Here is a 17,534-nt window from a genome sequence, read left to right as displayed (position 1 = left end):
AAGATTGAGCCATTCAAAAGACCATCTCAGGGTGTTGAAAATTAACTTATTGGTTAAACTTACCTCTCACTTGTCATTTGACTGGGGGGAGAATGAAATGGGTCATTCATGGGAGAAAAAGGAGGCATTTAAACTTGTAACGAGACTTGTAAGTGTAGGACTCTTTGTAAAGAGACTGCACTATCTCTTAACGACACCTACCCCCTCAAAAGGTTTACTCTGTGTACTCTTTAAATTCCCCTAGGTGTTACCAGGCTACTATTCTGTTGCCTCACTATACCAACGCCACTGCTTCAATAGGAGTTAAATACGATCCTTCTTTTAGAGGATCCTCCAAGGACAAAGAGCTCAGCTATTACTCAATCCATCTGACTGTTTTTATTGAAAAGACACTTTCACTTTCACTAATCTACTGCCTCTCTACATTTTGAGTCAAAGTCTGACATTTTCTTCCCTTTTACCTCTCCTAGTGTTCAATCTTGTTAAACTTCATTGCAGTCAAATAAGATAGAATGGTCAAATTAAAACAATATGGTAATTCACCTGAAAGAAGAAAAAATTATTCTTCACAGCTTAGAACAAAGAAAATTCAGCTACAGATGTTCTTTGATAATTTTCCAATATCTTTTATTGTCAGTAAAGTACCTGTATAAACAACTGATGGAGTTTTGCTCTTATGAATACTCCTCATCAGTTAAAGATGTTATTGATAGAGCAGTCTTCTTTTGTACATCTTGAATAATGAGGAAACATCAATATCTGTAGAAAGGTTTTAATGTTCAATAGAAATAAGCTACAAAAGACCTGTGAACATCGAAGTGGCAAGTACAGCTCTGCCACCACCTGCTGGTCATCTCAGAACATGACTTTTTGTCAGGAATATTTACACAGCACTTACAAAGAAACATAAATTAAAAAAAAAAAAAAAAAAAACTAAATACACAAGATCTTGAGAAATGAAACAGCATCTTGAGCAATGTTGCGCAAAACTGAGATCTGAACATGGGACAGCCTCAAATATGAAATCCATCATCTTTCTCAAAACAGTCATCAGATTCAGAGAAGAGTCGGAGCAGTCAGTGCAGGTCTACATGAGTCCCTGAGGCTGTCCCTTTCCTGCGATCTTCTTGGAACACTCCAGCAAAGCATTGTGGATATCTTTGGCGCAGGAGATCTGAGACTTGATCATACCGAGGTACTGGGCGTAAGACATGGATTCTGTCTGCACTGTGTCTGGCTTGGTGGCTGTTGGGACCAGGTTGGGTGAATGTTTGGCGCTGTCAATGCTCTGAGAAAGGCACTCATACGCCAGCCGCTGCACAGAGGAGAGAAAACATTTAAAATGTGTAGTCCATTTTGAGTGTAGATGTTGTATGTGATATGTGTGTCACATATATGGGCTACATGTTAAGGTTTTAGTCTGAACAACATTTAGACAACAGACTCAAAAACATTAATATTCTGTTAAAGTACAACTTCACTCATGTTTAGCCTTATCTTGATGCATTTTTCAGCGTTATGTCAGTTTACATCCACATCTTTGCATTTGTTTCTATCTTACAGAAAGGCTCTATTCATCTATATGTTCACTTAAAGGTTTTTGAATATGCAACAAGCACAAAGACTTAAGGTTAGACTTAGGTTAAATACTGCTTTTAAGTTAGGGCTGGCAGGAAGAAGGACACTCCTGTCACCTATTAAATGTAGCAATAAAAGCAAATATCCTAATTTCAGACAATGTTTGGTTATTTGTGAATATGAATGTTTAACCTTCAGTGTTTTCATTTATACTTATGTACAGTGTTTTATAGTATATTACAATTACAATTTCCCTTTGGAATCCATTAAGTACACTATATATCTATGGTCTTACCAAACACAGCTCCAGTTGATCACAAAGGGCATAAAACTCCTCCAGGCTTTTGTCAAAGCGCTGAACAGAGGCGTCGCTGCTTTTGCTAAAACAGAGAAGCAGTCACAGTGAATATCGGAAGCATCCTCTGTAATGGAGCAGTGCTGTAAAGTTGCCCAAACCTGCATACTCACATTCCGTTGTCAATGGCCGTGTTATGGGCTAAATTCAAGGATGCAATCTTCATGACATTCTGAAAAGGAAAAATATGGCAATATGTTCAAAGTACACTATTGCAGATCTTTATTTATTTATGAAACTACAGTATTTGGACTGTGGAATCCAAAAAAGTCACAACCCAACTTTAGCTATTGTGACCATCTTTTGGGCATTTTCGATTTCAGTTTGTAGCTTGATTCAGCACAGTTACCTGCAGACTCTCCTTCAGCTGTGGAATGAGCATCTTAAATCTATGAACTGGATCGAAGTCTTGCTGTTGACTCAACTGCTGCTGCTGTTGTTGAATGGAAGTTGGCTGTTGTAATCCGGGCTGAGACATCGGCCCGCCGGGTTGTTGTTGCTGAGAAGCCATCTTGACCAGCACCGACGCACACGCCGGAAAAATCGTAAAATATCCGGTTTGGTTTTTTTTTTTTCAAAATAAAAGCGTGTCTTGAACATGGATGTATTATAAACTTCAAGCCGTTTTATTTTTATTTTTAGCACGAATTTTATTGTACATGTTAACATGTGTCTCTCTCTCTGTGTATATTTTCTTTTTAAAAACAATGTAGCCTTTGTTTTCAGCCCTATTATACCTTACTCTTTATTTTTTCTTAAACCTATATACAGTTTCTATTTTCATTCTCTTTTAGTTTAGATTCTTTGTTTTATAATACGTTTTCCGTGTGTATCATGTACTAAGGTCTACCACTGATTTTCACTGCACACTTATGTGTTGTAAAATTACAATAAAGTTGAGTCAGTTATGCGTCATAAATTATATACGCTGCATAAGATAATATTTTCGATTTTTTATTAATTGCAAATAGTCTAGTCATCTAAGCTAAGCGAAAAATTAAGAAAGCATTTTAGTCACATGAAAACTCGCATTTCTCTATCTCCCTTGAATCAGTATCTTATCTACGTATTTGCTTGCACAGTAAAATTACAAATATTATAAAAAATATCTTATTTCATTTCTGTCATGGGGTGACTTTATTGAACACTTTGCCTATTTGTATGTCATTAAACGTTTTGTTTATCTAACTACTTTTGTTTTTCATCAAGTATTTCGTTTGTTTTATTTCATCTTTAATGACGTAGCCTGTTGACCGAGGGTTGTTTATGGACGGGTTTGTCGGTGGTTCCTTGAAGGCAACAACAGCGCGGCATAGAAGGAGGGAGGGCCCTGCAGCCGCTGTTCTCTGGCAGAAACCCCGTAGTGCAGCACAGCAGCGCCATTCGGTAACTGCAACAGTATCCAAAATGGCAGGAGCTGATGGAGACGATTCTCTCTACCCTATCGCCGTTCTTATTGATGAACTGCGAAATGAGGATGTTCAGGTATTAACAACAGTTTCGGTTTTAATTGCCATTTATATTTTACAGCTAAATAAGATGAATTTTGACATATTACTAAGTGTGATAGATAACTAGCAAATATGCTAGGTGACGTTCCCGGCCAAGGCCTATCAGGAATTTTCTGCCGGGCGCACCCTGTTTCACCAAACTAGCTGGTTGTTTATCCGCATTTACGACGTTAATGGTCAATCTGGAGTGTCGTTTATTATAATTTTCTTTAGACCGTTGCTTAAATCAGCTGAACTATAAATGTAATAAAATGAATTGGGTAAGACGAGCCAAGCCAACCGGGTCATCGGTTTAGCTCGCTAATAGCTAGCAGTGTGCTAGCGAAGTGGCTAGCATTACAGTTAGCAATCACAACAACAGGGCGTTCAAGGCCGCAGTGGGCAGAGCTCACTGTTGTTAGCTTTTTATTCCTTGCCAATTAATGCAAAACTAGCGTTTCATTTCAGCCACATAGTTTGCATCGCTATTTGAAACGCTGGTTAACTTACGTAAGCTATTAATGACGCGAGCCGTAGCCTAGTTAGTAACAAATACTTTCTGGTAATTTCTATATGGGTTAGCAAAGTGTAATGATGCGTATTAATTGACACTGGATATTAAATGTGCTTTTAACTCAGCTAACGTTGTGTCCATTTTGTGTCTAGTTACGACTGAACAGCATCAAAAAGCTGTCCACAATTGCTCTGGCCCTTGGAGTAGAGAGGACTCGCACTGAACTCCTTCCCTTCCTCACAGGTAATTAAATGAATCACCTTGACCATAAAACAGAAACACCTGATGTCTGACACAATCAGCATGACCTCAGTGTTGCATTTTAAGACCTGCAATTCTTTCAGACGTTTCACAAGTCTTTTTGTCACCTTTTAGACACTATCTATGATGAAGACGAAGTGCTCCTGGCCTTGGCTGAGCAGCTTGGAAATTTCACTATGTTGGTGGGAGGGCCTGAGTATGTCCACTGTCTCCTGGTAAGTTTAGTGGCATCCAAGTTACTGGAGGGTTTATGTACATATATGCTTACTATGGAGATATTTCGCCTTACTTTTAGTCAGATAAAGAAAACTGTAAAAGTCCTGTGAGAAGTCGCCGTTTTCAACAACCATGTTTATTGTAATTGTTGAATGTGTTACTTAATGCAAGGATACAACTTTTGTGTGTGTGTAGTAGCTTAGCTTAAGTTTGTTGGCAGCAGCATAACCTGTGAGGCCAATTGTAAACACGGACAAATGTAATTGTTTTGAAATATAATTATACTACTAGGGTTAGATTAGTAAAGTCTTTCAACCATAAATACGCTATAATGCCCATCTATAGATTACTCAAACCTAAAATATTGTAACATTACTGATGGAAAATGTTAAATATTTGTGTATTGAGTATTGTCCTTTACCTTTTTAAATAAAACTTTTTGAAGTATCCAAATCTACATAAACATCGTAATTTCTTGTATGTGTGAGTACTTGCAGAACCATTTCCCTCTGTAACCTGGTCTGTTCTTAATACACAGCCTCCACTGGAGAGCCTAGCTACAGTGGAAGAAACGGTAGTCAGAGACAAAGCTGTGGAGTCACTGCGGAAGATCTCTCAGGAGCACTCTCCAGTTGACCTGGAGGTCCATTTTGAGCCTTTGGTCAAGCGGCTGGCCAGTGGTGACTGGTTCACTTCTCGCACATCTGCCTGTGGCCTCTTTAGTGTCTGTTATCCCCGTGTCTCCAGTACTGTCAAGGCTGAGATCCGTCAGTAAGTGGCTTCTTAAAAAAGGGAAACAATTTTAGAGTGCTCTAAATCCTTATTTGAAGTTATGTATGATGACATGTAATTTAATGTAGACATGAGGTAATTGCTTTAGGCTTCTAATCTGGTTTTGTTCTGCAGTCACTTTTTTGTTTGATAAAATGTCTGTGGTTTTATCTCTAGGCATTTTCGCACCTTGTGTTCAGATGACACTCCTATGGTGCGTCGTGCTGCAGCATCTAAACTGGGGGAGTTTGCTAAAGTCCTGGAGCTCGATTATGTAAAAAGTGACATTATTTCCCTCTTCACTGCTCTGGCTTCTGATGAACAGGTATGAGCACTTGTATTCCTTCCTTTCAACCTAAACTGCTGTTGCACTGTGTGAAATACTGTGTCCTCTTAAGTCCTTGGCATTTAGACCCAGGGATGGGCAAACTGATCCCAATACCTTTTTCCATTAGGACTCGGTCCGGCTGCTTGCAGTGGAGGCTTGTGTCAGCATTGCCACACTGCTGCCTCAGGAGGACCTGGAGACCTTGGTGATGCCAACCCTGCGCCAGGCTGCAGAGGACAAGTCCTGGAGGGTCCGCTACATGGTGGCTGACAAGTTCTCTGAGGTAGGCAGCTGACTTCTTTGCTTCTTGTCTTCCTTTCTTGCTGACACCGTGGTTAAATGAATAATCGGTAAAAAAAAAAAAATTAAAGTCCTATTGATTCATTTATCTTGTCCAGTTACTGAGAACTGCTCCAACAATATTGATATCTGCAGATTGCATAAAGGTTTAATGCTAAGATTCATATTCTCCAGCATGCATAGATGCATGCTTCAAGTCAGAGAGGACATTATGTTTGAGTATGTGAGCATATTTTACTAACCAGGATGATAAAGGTAAAATACCGCTTAAGGATTCAGTGATAACTCTAACTGTTATTCAGCAAGTACTTCCTGAGTGAACTTGTGCAAATTTCACCGAATTTTTTTTTGCTTTAATTTAGTTGTGTGTGGTTTTGCTCATGCACGTTCTTTTCAGTAAGATTTTGGCCAATGTGGGTTTTTTTTTTTGCTTCCTGATAAGTTTCGTAGGGCAAGAAATACGGTGGCTGTGCATGAGTGGGACAATGAGGAAACTAAACTAACATAACTTGTAATGTCTTTCAGAGCTGTAGAAATGATGTGTATCACATTACACTTGCAGACTCATGCAAATTCAAACATGAATTCGCTGGTGCACATCATACACTAGCTTCCTGTATATACACAATTTTTTACATTGGAGCTATGTCTTGACAAACAGCTGCTGTGCTCTGACTGCACACAGCATCTTGCATGTCTATTGAAGTTCCTGGCTTTGTTCACTGTGGTAACTCGACAAAAGACACGTGAAGCTTTGACTTATTGGAAATTAGCCTGCTAGCTAAAGAATGATACAGTTTAAAGTAGATTTGAGGTAGTCATTTTTCACCTTTTGACAGAATTTAAGCTTATTGGTTCCCCCTGCTTTATAATCTTTGTTCTATGCTGGTCAAAACGTGTTCCAGACCTCTCAACTGGATCCACAGAGGTGAAATTGTAAATGAAACTCATCTGGCTATGGGTCTGAACATAGTTAGATGGGTATGAACAAAAACATTTCCTAAACAGCCAGTTCTTCCTTAATCTTAGCTAAGATGATGCAGTAAGACCTGCTTGTATTCTCATCCATCCAAAAATTTATAACTTTTGATAACTTTGAGTAGATGAGGATTGAAAGTCCTCTAAATGGTCATCTCTCTGCCTGACAGCACATTATTGAAATTCAGTTAATCTAATCCATTTAACAGAATTTTTTTCCCCAAAGCATGTCATTTTCTTAATATGTTGTTGGAATGTGTTCAGGGCTTAAAGTATTCTGGCACCGTGCCGGATCTCCAGCTCCGCTGTGAGAGGGAAAAAATGAAAAGTCAATACACTTGGGAATTTGTTGTGGATGTGGTTTATCATGTTCGAGGTAATAAAGTTCACCTACCAATGGTACGAGAGGAACGCAACTCTCGCTCTCAACCTAACCAGACACTGAATCTAACCAACTTTACTAGCCCATCAGAAGCAGAGCGCGGTGGGTCTTGGCAACACTGGCAGTGTAGGATTTAGCGGCTTGAAGGAGCTGGGCGCTTGTTTCTGCACGGTGGGCTCGAGGAAGCGACTATATGCCACCAGCGGTAAAAAGTGCTCTCTCGTCATGAATTGGACCATGGTCATAAAGCTGCTGTCCACGCACTCCAACATACAACTACGCTACAGAGAGCGACAGTTACTGTCGATACTCAGTCTTCAATGACTGACCATGTCTGCTATCAAAAAATACGTGTGTGCACATTCATTGCTGAACATGATCTGTCTTCACAATTTCTATGTTTACAACCCAAAAAGAATGATAGTGGCCTTCTTGATTTCACTTTAAGCACTTCAATGTTACTGTATTTTTTTTTTAATCTTCAATATTTATTTATTTCCCATAATCTTTTTTTGCAGAAGGAAACACATAAGCGTTGCTATAGTATTGCAGTACTGTTTACAGTTGTCTTTTACATTACACATACTTTTATAGAGAAGGGTTAGGGTTAGCACAAATTGTGTAGTGCAAATCTTTTTTCTAAATTATAATTACCTAGAAGTTTTTCAAAGTTGCTCCTACTTTAGAGCTGTTGCACTGTTACTGTTGACATAACATAAACTAAAATTCAACAAACTAAGTCAAATGACTAGGTTGTAAAACCATCTCACCGTTATTTTTATCTCAATTATCAGCAATTAAAAAGCAACTCAACTCAATAAAAGCTTGAAGCAGAAAATGCAGTGCATAACATTGCAGGAAATAAGACCAGATGTCACAACAGCAATATGATTTATAAGACAGCCAGAAAATAGAGTTTAGTGAAGTTACCCAATATACTGGGAAATCATGGCATTTGTATGTCATGTGAAATTTTAAATAGATACAAGATCTCTCTGGGGGTGAACAAAGATAGAGTCTGTGAGCCAAAGATTCTGGGCTGATTTCTGTAGTCCTGTCTTTCTTTGAAGGGCTTACATAAGGGTGGCATAGCCTTAACCCCCCCCCCCCCTCAAACACACACACACCTCTGTCACAAATGTTGAGTATTTTTTGTTCTTTTAACATGAACTAAAATTCAACAAACTAAGTCAAATGACTAGGTATAAAAATGAACATTTCAGTTGTAATGGTGGTTACATCACCTGTCTTTCATTACCCCCTTTTTATTTTGAGCTAAAATCCATAATGTCTCTTTGTTTTGATATTTTCCCCACATGGTTGACTGGATATTGAGACGCCTTACTTTCTCTCTGAATGTAGCTCCAGAAAGCAGTGGGGCCAGAGATCACCAAGAACGATCTGGTACCGGCCTTCCAGAATCTTCTGAAGGACTGTGAAGCTGAGGTCCGCGCTGCTGCAGCCAACAAAGTCAAAGGTCGGTACACGAGTATGCATCGATTAATCAAAGTCTCGATGTCTGAAAAAGGAAGTGAATTGCATGTGGTTAAATTGAGAAACTTGTTTCAGCTTTTTGTCCAGTCTGTTCAATATTTTCTTGACAATGTACTTTTCTTCTTTTTGTTAGAATTCTGTGAGAATCTCCCAGAGGATAATCGAGAGCAAATCATCATGACTCACATTCTGCCCTGCGTCAAGGTAAAATAAACTTTCCTATCTGCCACACTGACATTTCTGCTGTGCTTCACTTCTCGGTTGAACAAAGAACATTTTGATTTGCTGAGAGTTACTAAGCATGGAAAAGAACTTGAGGCCTATCTTTTTATAGTCTTCCCCAAAGCATTGAAGCAGACATGTGGTGTTGTGACATCCGCTGTAATGAAAACTTTTTTCTTTTTTTCTTTTTTTTGCAGCCTGGGTCTTTTGTATTGCTGGCCATTAAAACCCAGTTATCAATATCTAACATGTGGTAATGAGTCAGAAAGAACAAGCGTTAGAAGTGGTGAAATTTTTTTTTTTTTAACTCGGCATTATGTGAATGACTCATGAAACTGAAAGTTTGTCTACAAATGTCTATTATACAATTGTCAGTTGCATAAAGAAATTATGTGCTCTTGACCTGAAGTATAGCACTGGGAAGCTGCTCTGTAAATGTTGAATACACTTTTACAAAGCAGTTTTAATACATTTTCAAATTAGCCATAGTTTTTATTTTCTGTGATAAAACTAGTTTATAAGCTGTATAGTGCTTGTCCTACTAGACTCTGACATTTTTTCCCAGATACTCCACAGATCTCAGTAATTGGTTAGAAAATGTTTGAACTGGCCAAAACTATGAAAATAAGAATTTGAACTAAATTGTAGACAAAAATCTTTGAACAAGATGTTGGATGAAACAGTTGATTGGTGATATTTTCAAGTATAGAAATATTTCCACTTCTATATAATGATGACCTCTTCGTTTGCATTTGATAAGAGTAAACCATAAAACCCATAAAAAGGAGAAATAGTCTGACTACAGCCTGTAGAGATAGTAGAATTTTAGATATCCAAAGATGACCACTAACATAACCCCAACCATAAATGGCTATTAAGAGGGTTTGTTTTGTGGGGTGTTTGCAAAATACAATGAGTAAGATACTGTGTGTCCATGTGCCAGTGTTGCTCAGATTTTGAACAGCAGGTGGCACTGTTGTTGTTTATTCAACAATAAGTTCAGTGGAAGCGCTGCTGATGAGAAGATTTTATATCATTGCCAGTTGATTATTTTTAATTCCCTAACGGTCATGGCAGTACAGATTCCTGGCTATATAGACTATTAGTTACAAGAGGTACAGATCAGTGTCACATGGCGTCATTGTGCTTATCCTGTCAACAGTCGAGCAAAGCTATACAGGTAGTAACAAACCGACATACAACCGTAGAAAGCTGTAAATAGATATGATGGTAACTTAAAAAATAAACATAACTTGTGATAACATAGCTTAGAAGCTACTACAGAGTACTAATGGATGTGTATTTTACAGCAAAACTGAAATTGATTTCTTTAGTTCTACAATGACTTGATGATTCAGAATTTCTACTAAAAGCTTCCATGTAATATTGGCTTGATCAGTTGTGCTTGAACATGACAGGGTAATAGGCATTTTCACTGTCCTTTTGTATATTGTGCCATTTCTGTTTCTGTCTACATTATATTTGAAGTTATTCCACCTACAGTAGTTAACTGCAATGACTGTTTGTCTGCACTAGTATTAAGTCCACTTTGCTGTGTATTTACACACACAGTCAATTATAGCCTCTCTCTCTGTAGTGTGTTGTGAATATGACCCAAAGCAGTAGTCCTGAAGTTTATTTACATATTTTCTGTCTTATTTGTTTTTACTGATCTCTCTGTCTCCTGTGTGTCCCGTCCCTGACCAGGAACTTGTTTCAGACACCAACCAGCATGTGAAGTCAGCCCTGGCCTCAGTCATTATGGGCCTTTCGACCATCCTGGGCAAGGACAACACAATAGAGCACTTACTGCCTCTCTTCCTGGCTCAGCTCAAGGACGAGGTAAAGGAAATGCAGACTTGTAATCATGGCCCTCAATTTCTCTTTCATATTTCACACAGCTGGCTTTGGAAATCCTCAAGCCAGCACTTGGTTTGATATCATTCACAACAAAAGTTTCCTGTGAAGTGCCTGAGTTTGACGAACTTCCTTGGCCTTTAGTGATCAGCATGTCAGACGGTGTAAAGCCACTTAGCTGCAGCCACCAGATGTACCTGGATGCCACCTGGCTGGGTGGGAGGATGATTCATGCAGTTTGCAACCAAACTGAGACCTTACAATTAGACGACTGAATAGCTGTGTCTAGAGGGAAGCATAATGAAAAGCTGGACTCAGTCTAACCATATAAGTTATTGCTTGGTGTGTATTGATTATATGTACAGTAGTAAATGTAGGTATTCACTGGTTAAAGTATGTTGAGCAAGACTGTGGTTCCAGCTGGTCATGTAGTATTTAGTTTTATAATGAAATGGAACACATACTTTAATCAGTCTGACTGCTTTGCCTTTCAATTATTTTCCATATTGTCAGTATTAAACATCCTTTTGAAATGATTTGCTCCTGGAGCTGTTACTCGTTAAGTTACAAAGGGCTGGGTTTTAGCTGATGAATGTCCTTGTACATTCTTGCTCTAACTTAACACATTCATCTAGAACAACAATAACCCAGTCACATCTCAATGAGCACATTTCCATGACATTAATTTGCCCATTGAGACCAGACATGAGTTTGGCAGGATAGACACAAAGGTATATAAATGTTTTGAAAAGCTTAAGGCTGTCAGTTCTTCCACTGCTTTCCATAGTCCTATTTAAAGATGGCCCCATTCCCTCACAGCACAAAATGCAAGACCAAAAGTGTCTAATTAGATTACAGTCCAAACTGACAGTTTTGACTTGCAGATTTCAATAATTCAAGGTGCATCTATGTAAGGACAGCTTTTTAAAGGGAACAGGATGGAGAATGTTCTGCAGACGTGTCATTCACTCGAGCTGAATTATTTCAAATTGTCAACGTCCCCTTTTCAGCTGCTACTCTTAAAAAAGCCAGTGTGTCAAATTGTGCTGTTTAGAACTTCTGGTTTTTGGAGTATGTGTGTGAAAAGTTTTGTTTCACTGTTTCTGTTGCTAATATTCTGTCCAATTTAAAAACGAGATCTCCATCTAAATGTCTTAGATACAAACCTCGGTTACATTATTCTAGATAAAGCTACCTGGAAGTCTATTTTGTTTAGGGTGGCTTGGCCAAAGCCCAGAAATATATCAGGTTTATGAGATAAAGGTTTTGTTTAATATTGGATGATGAAGGCTGCTGCCATAAGCTTAACTTGTACATCTTAATTTTTCTGTCACAGTGCCCTGAGGTGCGTCTCAACATCATCTCCAACCTAGACTGTGTGAATGAAGTGATTGGCATCCGTCAGCTCTCCCAGTCACTGCTGCCGGCCATTGTGGAGCTGGCTGAGGATGCAAAGTGGAGGGTCCGTCTTGCCATCATAGAGTACATGCCCCTGTTGGCAGGGCAGCTGGTGAGTCATGGAGTCTAGGAAGACGGCTGAAACCCATATAAAATATGCTTTAAAGGTCTTTCTAATTAGTACATTGCATAGACCCAGAAATCTTAGTAATATGTAGACAAACAGACTTTATCAGACCTGATTTGACTGTAGACATTCAGGAAATGGCTCTAATTATGCTGTGTCTTTGTTTCTTCAGGGAGTGGAATTCTTTGACGAGAAGCTCAACACTCTTTGTATGGCCTGGCTTATTGACCATGGTAAGGCATTCATATTAAATCTTTCCAAAAAGTTATGTCCTACATGATCAAATTTCATGCCTCAAAACAGTTATTTATAAGAAGATGCTTACATTAGCAGCTTTTTTGGTCACATATTTTTATTCTATAAATACAGATTTTGTCCCAAATATTGTCTTATCTTCTAGTTTTATGTATGTTCTTATAACACCATAACCTCCCAAAAACCACGAAAGTCCCTCTTTCCTACATTTTCCAGTTGGACAAATTATATTCACTTTGGCTCTTGGAGCCCTGCAGCAGCCTGTAACACCTTAATGATGCACAACCCCTTTTTTGAAGGACCTCACATAAGACTCCTGCTCTGTTTCCTCATTTTCCATTACGCACATAAGCAATGTTTCATTAGAGCATCACAGCTCTTACTCACCTGAGCCTGGACAGTCAACAGATGGGTCTCCGCTTACCACTCTGATACTGTATTATTACCAGAACAAAGAGAGCCTAGGGTGGAAGGGAAGAGATTGATCAGCAAAAAGGGTGGGGGTAGGGGTGCACAAATAATCGAAATATAACTGAAACTCCAAAATGGCCGCTGCGAAAAATCTCAGGAGCTGCAATTTATTTTAAGAGGTAAAATGTGTCACAACATTGTTGTGCATTGTTAGCACAATAAGTGTTGTGCTACAGAGATTCCCCAGCCTACAAATCATATTCTCCAGTTGTAAAGGAACAAGTTTGTATGGTACAGGACCCAACAAATATCATATCATTTAAAAAGAAAAAAAAAATTCTTCAGTGAAAATAAAATGACCAATCCAAATGAAATTGCAATCACAATAGCTGCCTAAATAATCGTAATATGATTTTTTTTGCATATCACCCCTAGGTGGGGTTGACAACCCCCTCTAATTCCATATACAGTATACTGTAGCTATAAGTCGGGAAGGAGCAATGTCTTAAGACAACTATATCCTGCAGTACAGTGGATTTGACAAGTTGTCATCAGAATTTGTGTCACTGGAGTCTGAAATTGTCACAGTGGGGTAGTCAAGCGACTCTGTTTCACTCTTTCATACTTTCTGAATGTATCGCTGAACCTGCTTAGTTTAACCTTGTTCTTGAAGGCAGCACCCAGCAATTCATGCAGTGTATTTATACTGGAGTTAATGGTGTTAAAAATCACACTTGTGTCTCCGTGGTTGAGTTATATCTGAGCAGGTTTGCTCTGTGCTCTTCTCTCTTCCCAGTACTGTTTTGTGAGGCAGTCACCCATATTCAAATTCTGGAAGAGCTGTGTAACCATCGAACACACCCTGCTCCATTTTATAATCTCAGACATTGTCTTTTGCATAAATTTTTCACTCAGAGTATATAGTGTTCTCTTCACATCGAGTTTTCCAATTAGAGAGACACATTCGCTATTGAGGACAAAAGGCCAGCTGGGTTACATCATTGGAATGCTGCTGGTGCGAGTTTCTGTATGTACGTGTGTGTGTGTGTGTGGGGGGGGGGGGGGGTTAAGGCTATGCCACCCTTATGTAAGCCCTTCAAAGAAAGACAGGACTACAGAAATCAGCCCAGAATCTTTGGCTCACAGACTCTATCTTTGTTCACCCCCAGAGAGATCTTGTATCTATTTAAAATTTCACATGACATACAAATGCCATGATTTCCCAGTATATTGGGTAACTACACTAAACTCTATTTTCTGGCTGTCTTATAAATCATACTGCTGTTGTGACATCTGGTCTTATTTCCTGCAATGTTATGCACTGCATTTTCTGCTTCGAGCTTTTATTGAGTTGAATTCCTTTTTAATTGCTGATAATTGAGATAAAAAATAATGGTGAGATGGTTTTACAACGTGTCATCTTTGCATGGCTGCCCATTTAATTCAAATTTCTAGCATATTTTTGTTTTTAATGCTCAGGTGTAATAATTCAAGTCACAGGTTCCCTACATTGTACAACGGAGAAATTCTAGTTTTTGTCAGAATTTTAGTGTTAAATCAAAAAACTCTAACCTAAGACACTTGGTGCAGAAGAAGAAAAACTCTTAATAGGGTGAAAAATTCGAGAAACTTCAGAAAAGCAACAGAGGACTAAAATAGCACCAAATAGCATAGTTACAATGTGGACAATCAGAATGATAATATTATAGCTGTAAACATACATGAAGCATTTCATTGAGCAACATGCAAGTGTTGCCTTGTGTCACTTGATCTCTCCACTGGTGAGACCTTGAAAGAGACAAAACTGGATCACATCATTCACACAGAATGCTTTCACGATAATTTTCTAGTGTATGCCATCCGCGAGGCAGCCACCTGTAATCTCATGAAGCTGGTGGAGAAGTTTGGAGCTGAGTGGGCTCAGAACACCATTGTGCCCAAAGTGCTGGGCATGGCCAACGACCCCAATTATCTCCACAGGATGACCACTCTGTTCTGCATCAATGTGAGTCAACAGTGTCATTTCCCATAAGCTTGCTCTCATGTTTAGTTCCTCAAAGTTAGTTTGAGGATTTTAATGTCCAGTTAATATGACACATTTTTACGTACTATTTATAGTTTGTCTGAAACTATTATTTCCCTTTTCGAAAAACATTTGCTCATTATTGTTACATGTCATTCACAGGCTTTGTCAGAGGCATGTGGCCAGGATATCACCACTAAGCAGATGCTACCAGTGGTTCTCAAGATGTCCAATGACCAAGTGGCCAACGTGCGCTTCAATGTGGCCAAGTCCCTTCAGAAGATTGGACCTGTCCTCGACAGCAAGTATGTTGTCTTTGTAATTGCAAAATTGGATGTTTTCTATCTTCAGTGACAAAAATGTACTCTCGACCTAAAATCAAGAAACCACACTGACATTTTGTTTATAATTCTTGTCCTCTTTGTCCCAAAGTGCCCTTCAAACAGAGGTGAAGCCAGTGCTAGAGAAGCTGGCCTCAGACACAGACATGGATGTCAAGTACTTTGCCCAGGAGGCTATCAGTGGTAAGCATTTCTTTTTCTGCTATTGTGTACAAACTGAATGCCGTGAATCATATCTGATGCGTGTAAAGCGGAACGATATAGTAAAAAACATATTATTGTTTTCTCCTTTTTACACAGTGCTGGCCCTAGCGTAACCAACCCAACTTGGCTAAACCAGACAACCACCCTAAACAACAACACAAACACTTTTACAAGATATTTATTGATGTTCAGGAACAACTGGTAAATGTATAGAGAAAGCTGTTAACAATTGTTTTATCCTTTTTCCTTTTTATTTTTTACTGTCCAATGATAGTCCATGTCCAGGCATAGCACAGGCTTCTTTGTTAACTTTCCTCGGCTGTGAATGGGTGCTTTAACAAAGGCAAAGTATGATGAAATTACATTGCGTGGTGCATGCTGACCAATGTGCTACTGTACTAGCTAGGCATCGCTAACCAGAGCCCCTCTCACATTCCTCCCTTTTTACATCCTTGGCCACTGTTGTACTTTAGCCAGAGTCATTGCAGCATACCACATGTCTACGTTTGCTACCTAGCACCAAGAGCGGTGCTTGCTCTCTGTGATGCTGCACTTTCCTCTCAGTGCAAGACACAAACTTTGAGCAGCAGATGGAGCAACAAGCTGTCTGTTTTGCTGAGCTTCCTCTCAAATCGGCCGTTTGATAGCTTTTCCCAGAGACACTGGTGTGGCTCTCCAGAGAAGTGATTGAAAGGTCTGTGCAGGTCTAGTAGGCTGTCCGTCTTTTACACCAGAGCAAACCTGTTGTGTCTCCTAAATGCCTCACAGGATTGTTCGGTACAAAGCATGGACAAAGAAATAATGAGGGTGTCTATTACTGCATGTAATCTGAACTTTCAATGATTGCATGTACTAATCAATCTAAACTAGTGTTCTTTCCCAACTCTGTCTACCAGACTGCCCTGCCCCTCTGCACTGTTTGTTCTCTGCAGCAACACAGATTGAATTGGTCAAACAAATGAATTACCCCGACACAGTGTAATAGGGACCAGCTCAGTCGTAAAGTGTTGCTCATAATTATCCCTCCTCCAAATCCTCAGTGATTTTGTTGATGTGCATGGGTGGGAAGTAGTAGTCAGTTGTGACTTTCTGCAATATGTTCTCGGCATTGCTCTTAATCTTTGTGCCAACGACTTTGTTAAGCAGTGGTGTTTTCTTTTAGTATGCCAGGGTAAACAGTTTTCACCTGTCCTGTTCTGTAAAGAGACATTATTGTTCTTTTCTGTAAGGGACTCTTTATTCCTTGAACGTTAATAGGATGGTAAATCTAAATTGACTACAGCTATGAGGGCCATTGGGATTAACAAAACCATGGCACTCCTTGTGTCCTAGAGCCACCCAGTTTTCCTTTAAATCCGTGCCACGTCCTCCACTGTACATGAGATTTAAAAGCATAGGGTCAGTGAGCATTGAGGCCTTTTGCTTACAAATCTCTACACGATGGAGAACAAGTGCATGCTTTCAACGAAAGTGGGATGGGGGCATGGAGCATGTGTACGTAAGGCTGCATAATGTTTTATTATGGGGTGGGAGCTGGGGTGGTTATGGGCGGGTTGAATAAATGTATCGTCTGTGTTGATAAAAGAAACTTTTGTCTTTCCCTGAACTCCTCTCGCTGTTCCCTTCTCCCCCACACCCTCCTGCCCTCTCATTTTGTTCTCTTGAATAAACCTTGATTGTTGATTGTCCTGTATCACAAAGACTGTGCTTTTATTTTTATTTTGAATTCTCTCCACAATTGGGATGCTGTACTACTGTATCTTCATCTGAATAAAGTAACTCAAAGGAACGGGTGTAGCCTGCTTTTATAATTGGTCTCTGCTTAAATACATCAAGGCCTCTCTAATTGCCAATTTGCCACATGGCAAGCAACAGGAAACAACTCTAATAAAACAGCCACTTTATTAGAATATGTATAATGAATTTGAATTGTTAGTGAAATATACAATGCCTGCAAACAGTATTGACATTAAATCACATTATGACACTAAACTAACATAATTAAAATAGATAACTACATATTGTTTTA

The 17,534-nt window shown here is 39.2% G+C and overlaps 2 protein-coding genes across 2 annotated transcripts; one reads left to right on the top strand and one right to left on the bottom strand.

Moving 5' to 3' along the window:
- Window positions 1–758: 758 nt before the first annotated feature.
- On the bottom strand, window positions 759–2,473 carry med29 (mediator complex subunit 29). Its single transcript, XM_056374381.1, has 4 exons — window positions 2,283–2,473; window positions 2,047–2,105; window positions 1,874–1,958; window positions 759–1,315 (listed from the first exon to the last, which is right to left on the bottom strand). The coding sequence occupies exons 1-4, from the start codon at window positions 2,442–2,444 to the stop codon at window positions 1,088–1,090; spliced, it is 534 nt and encodes a 177-aa protein (XP_056230356.1). The 5' UTR covers window positions 2,445–2,473; the 3' UTR covers window positions 759–1,087.
- Window positions 2,474–3,259: 786 nt separating this feature from the next.
- Window positions 3,260–17,294, top strand: ppp2r1bb (protein phosphatase 2, regulatory subunit A, beta b). Its single transcript, XM_056374098.1, has 15 exons — window positions 3,260–3,418; window positions 4,090–4,180; window positions 4,313–4,413; window positions 4,953–5,185; window positions 5,363–5,510; window positions 5,641–5,796; window positions 8,536–8,650; window positions 8,801–8,871; window positions 10,597–10,731; window positions 12,083–12,256; window positions 12,444–12,504; window positions 14,788–14,942; window positions 15,123–15,265; window positions 15,393–15,484; window positions 15,602–17,294. The coding sequence occupies exons 1-15, from the start codon at window positions 3,341–3,343 to the stop codon at window positions 15,616–15,618; spliced, it is 1,770 nt and encodes a 589-aa protein (XP_056230073.1). The 5' UTR covers window positions 3,260–3,340; the 3' UTR covers window positions 15,619–17,294.
- Window positions 17,295–17,534: the final 240 nt, after the last annotated feature.

This window comes from Seriola aureovittata, chromosome 4 (genome assembly GCF_021018895.1).
Source record: "Seriola aureovittata isolate HTS-2021-v1 ecotype China chromosome 4, ASM2101889v1, whole genome shotgun sequence".
NCBI lineage: Eukaryota > Metazoa > Chordata > Actinopteri > Carangiformes > Carangidae > Seriola > Seriola aureovittata.
This window is presented reverse-complemented; position numbering and strand designations above follow the sequence as displayed.

Excerpts from the sequence above, each read along its gene's own strand:
- ppp2r1bb (XM_056374098.1), top strand. The coding sequence starts at position 3,341 with ATGGCAGGAGCTGATGGAGACGATTCTCTCTACCCTATCGCCGTTCTT. Across the intron at positions 8,651-8,800 it reads TGCAGCCAACAAAGTCAAAG|AATTCTGTGAGAATCTCCCA; the intron begins GTCGGTACACGA and ends TCTTTTTGTTAG. Across the intron at positions 12,257-12,443 it reads CCCTGTTGGCAGGGCAGCTG|GGAGTGGAATTCTTTGACGA; the intron begins GTGAGTCATGGA and ends TTGTTTCTTCAG.
- med29 (XM_056374381.1), bottom strand. The coding sequence starts at position 2,444 with ATGGCTTCTCAGCAACAACAACCCGGCGGGCCGATGTCTCAGCCCGGA. Across the intron at positions 1,959-2,046 it reads ACGGCCATTGACAACGGAAT|CAAAAGCAGCGACGCCTCTG; the intron begins GTGAGTATGCAG and ends TCTCTGTTTTAG. Across the intron at positions 1,316-1,873 it reads ATCAACTGGAGCTGTGTTTG|CGGCTGGCGTATGAGTGCCT; the intron begins GTAAGACCATAG and ends TCCTCTGTGCAG.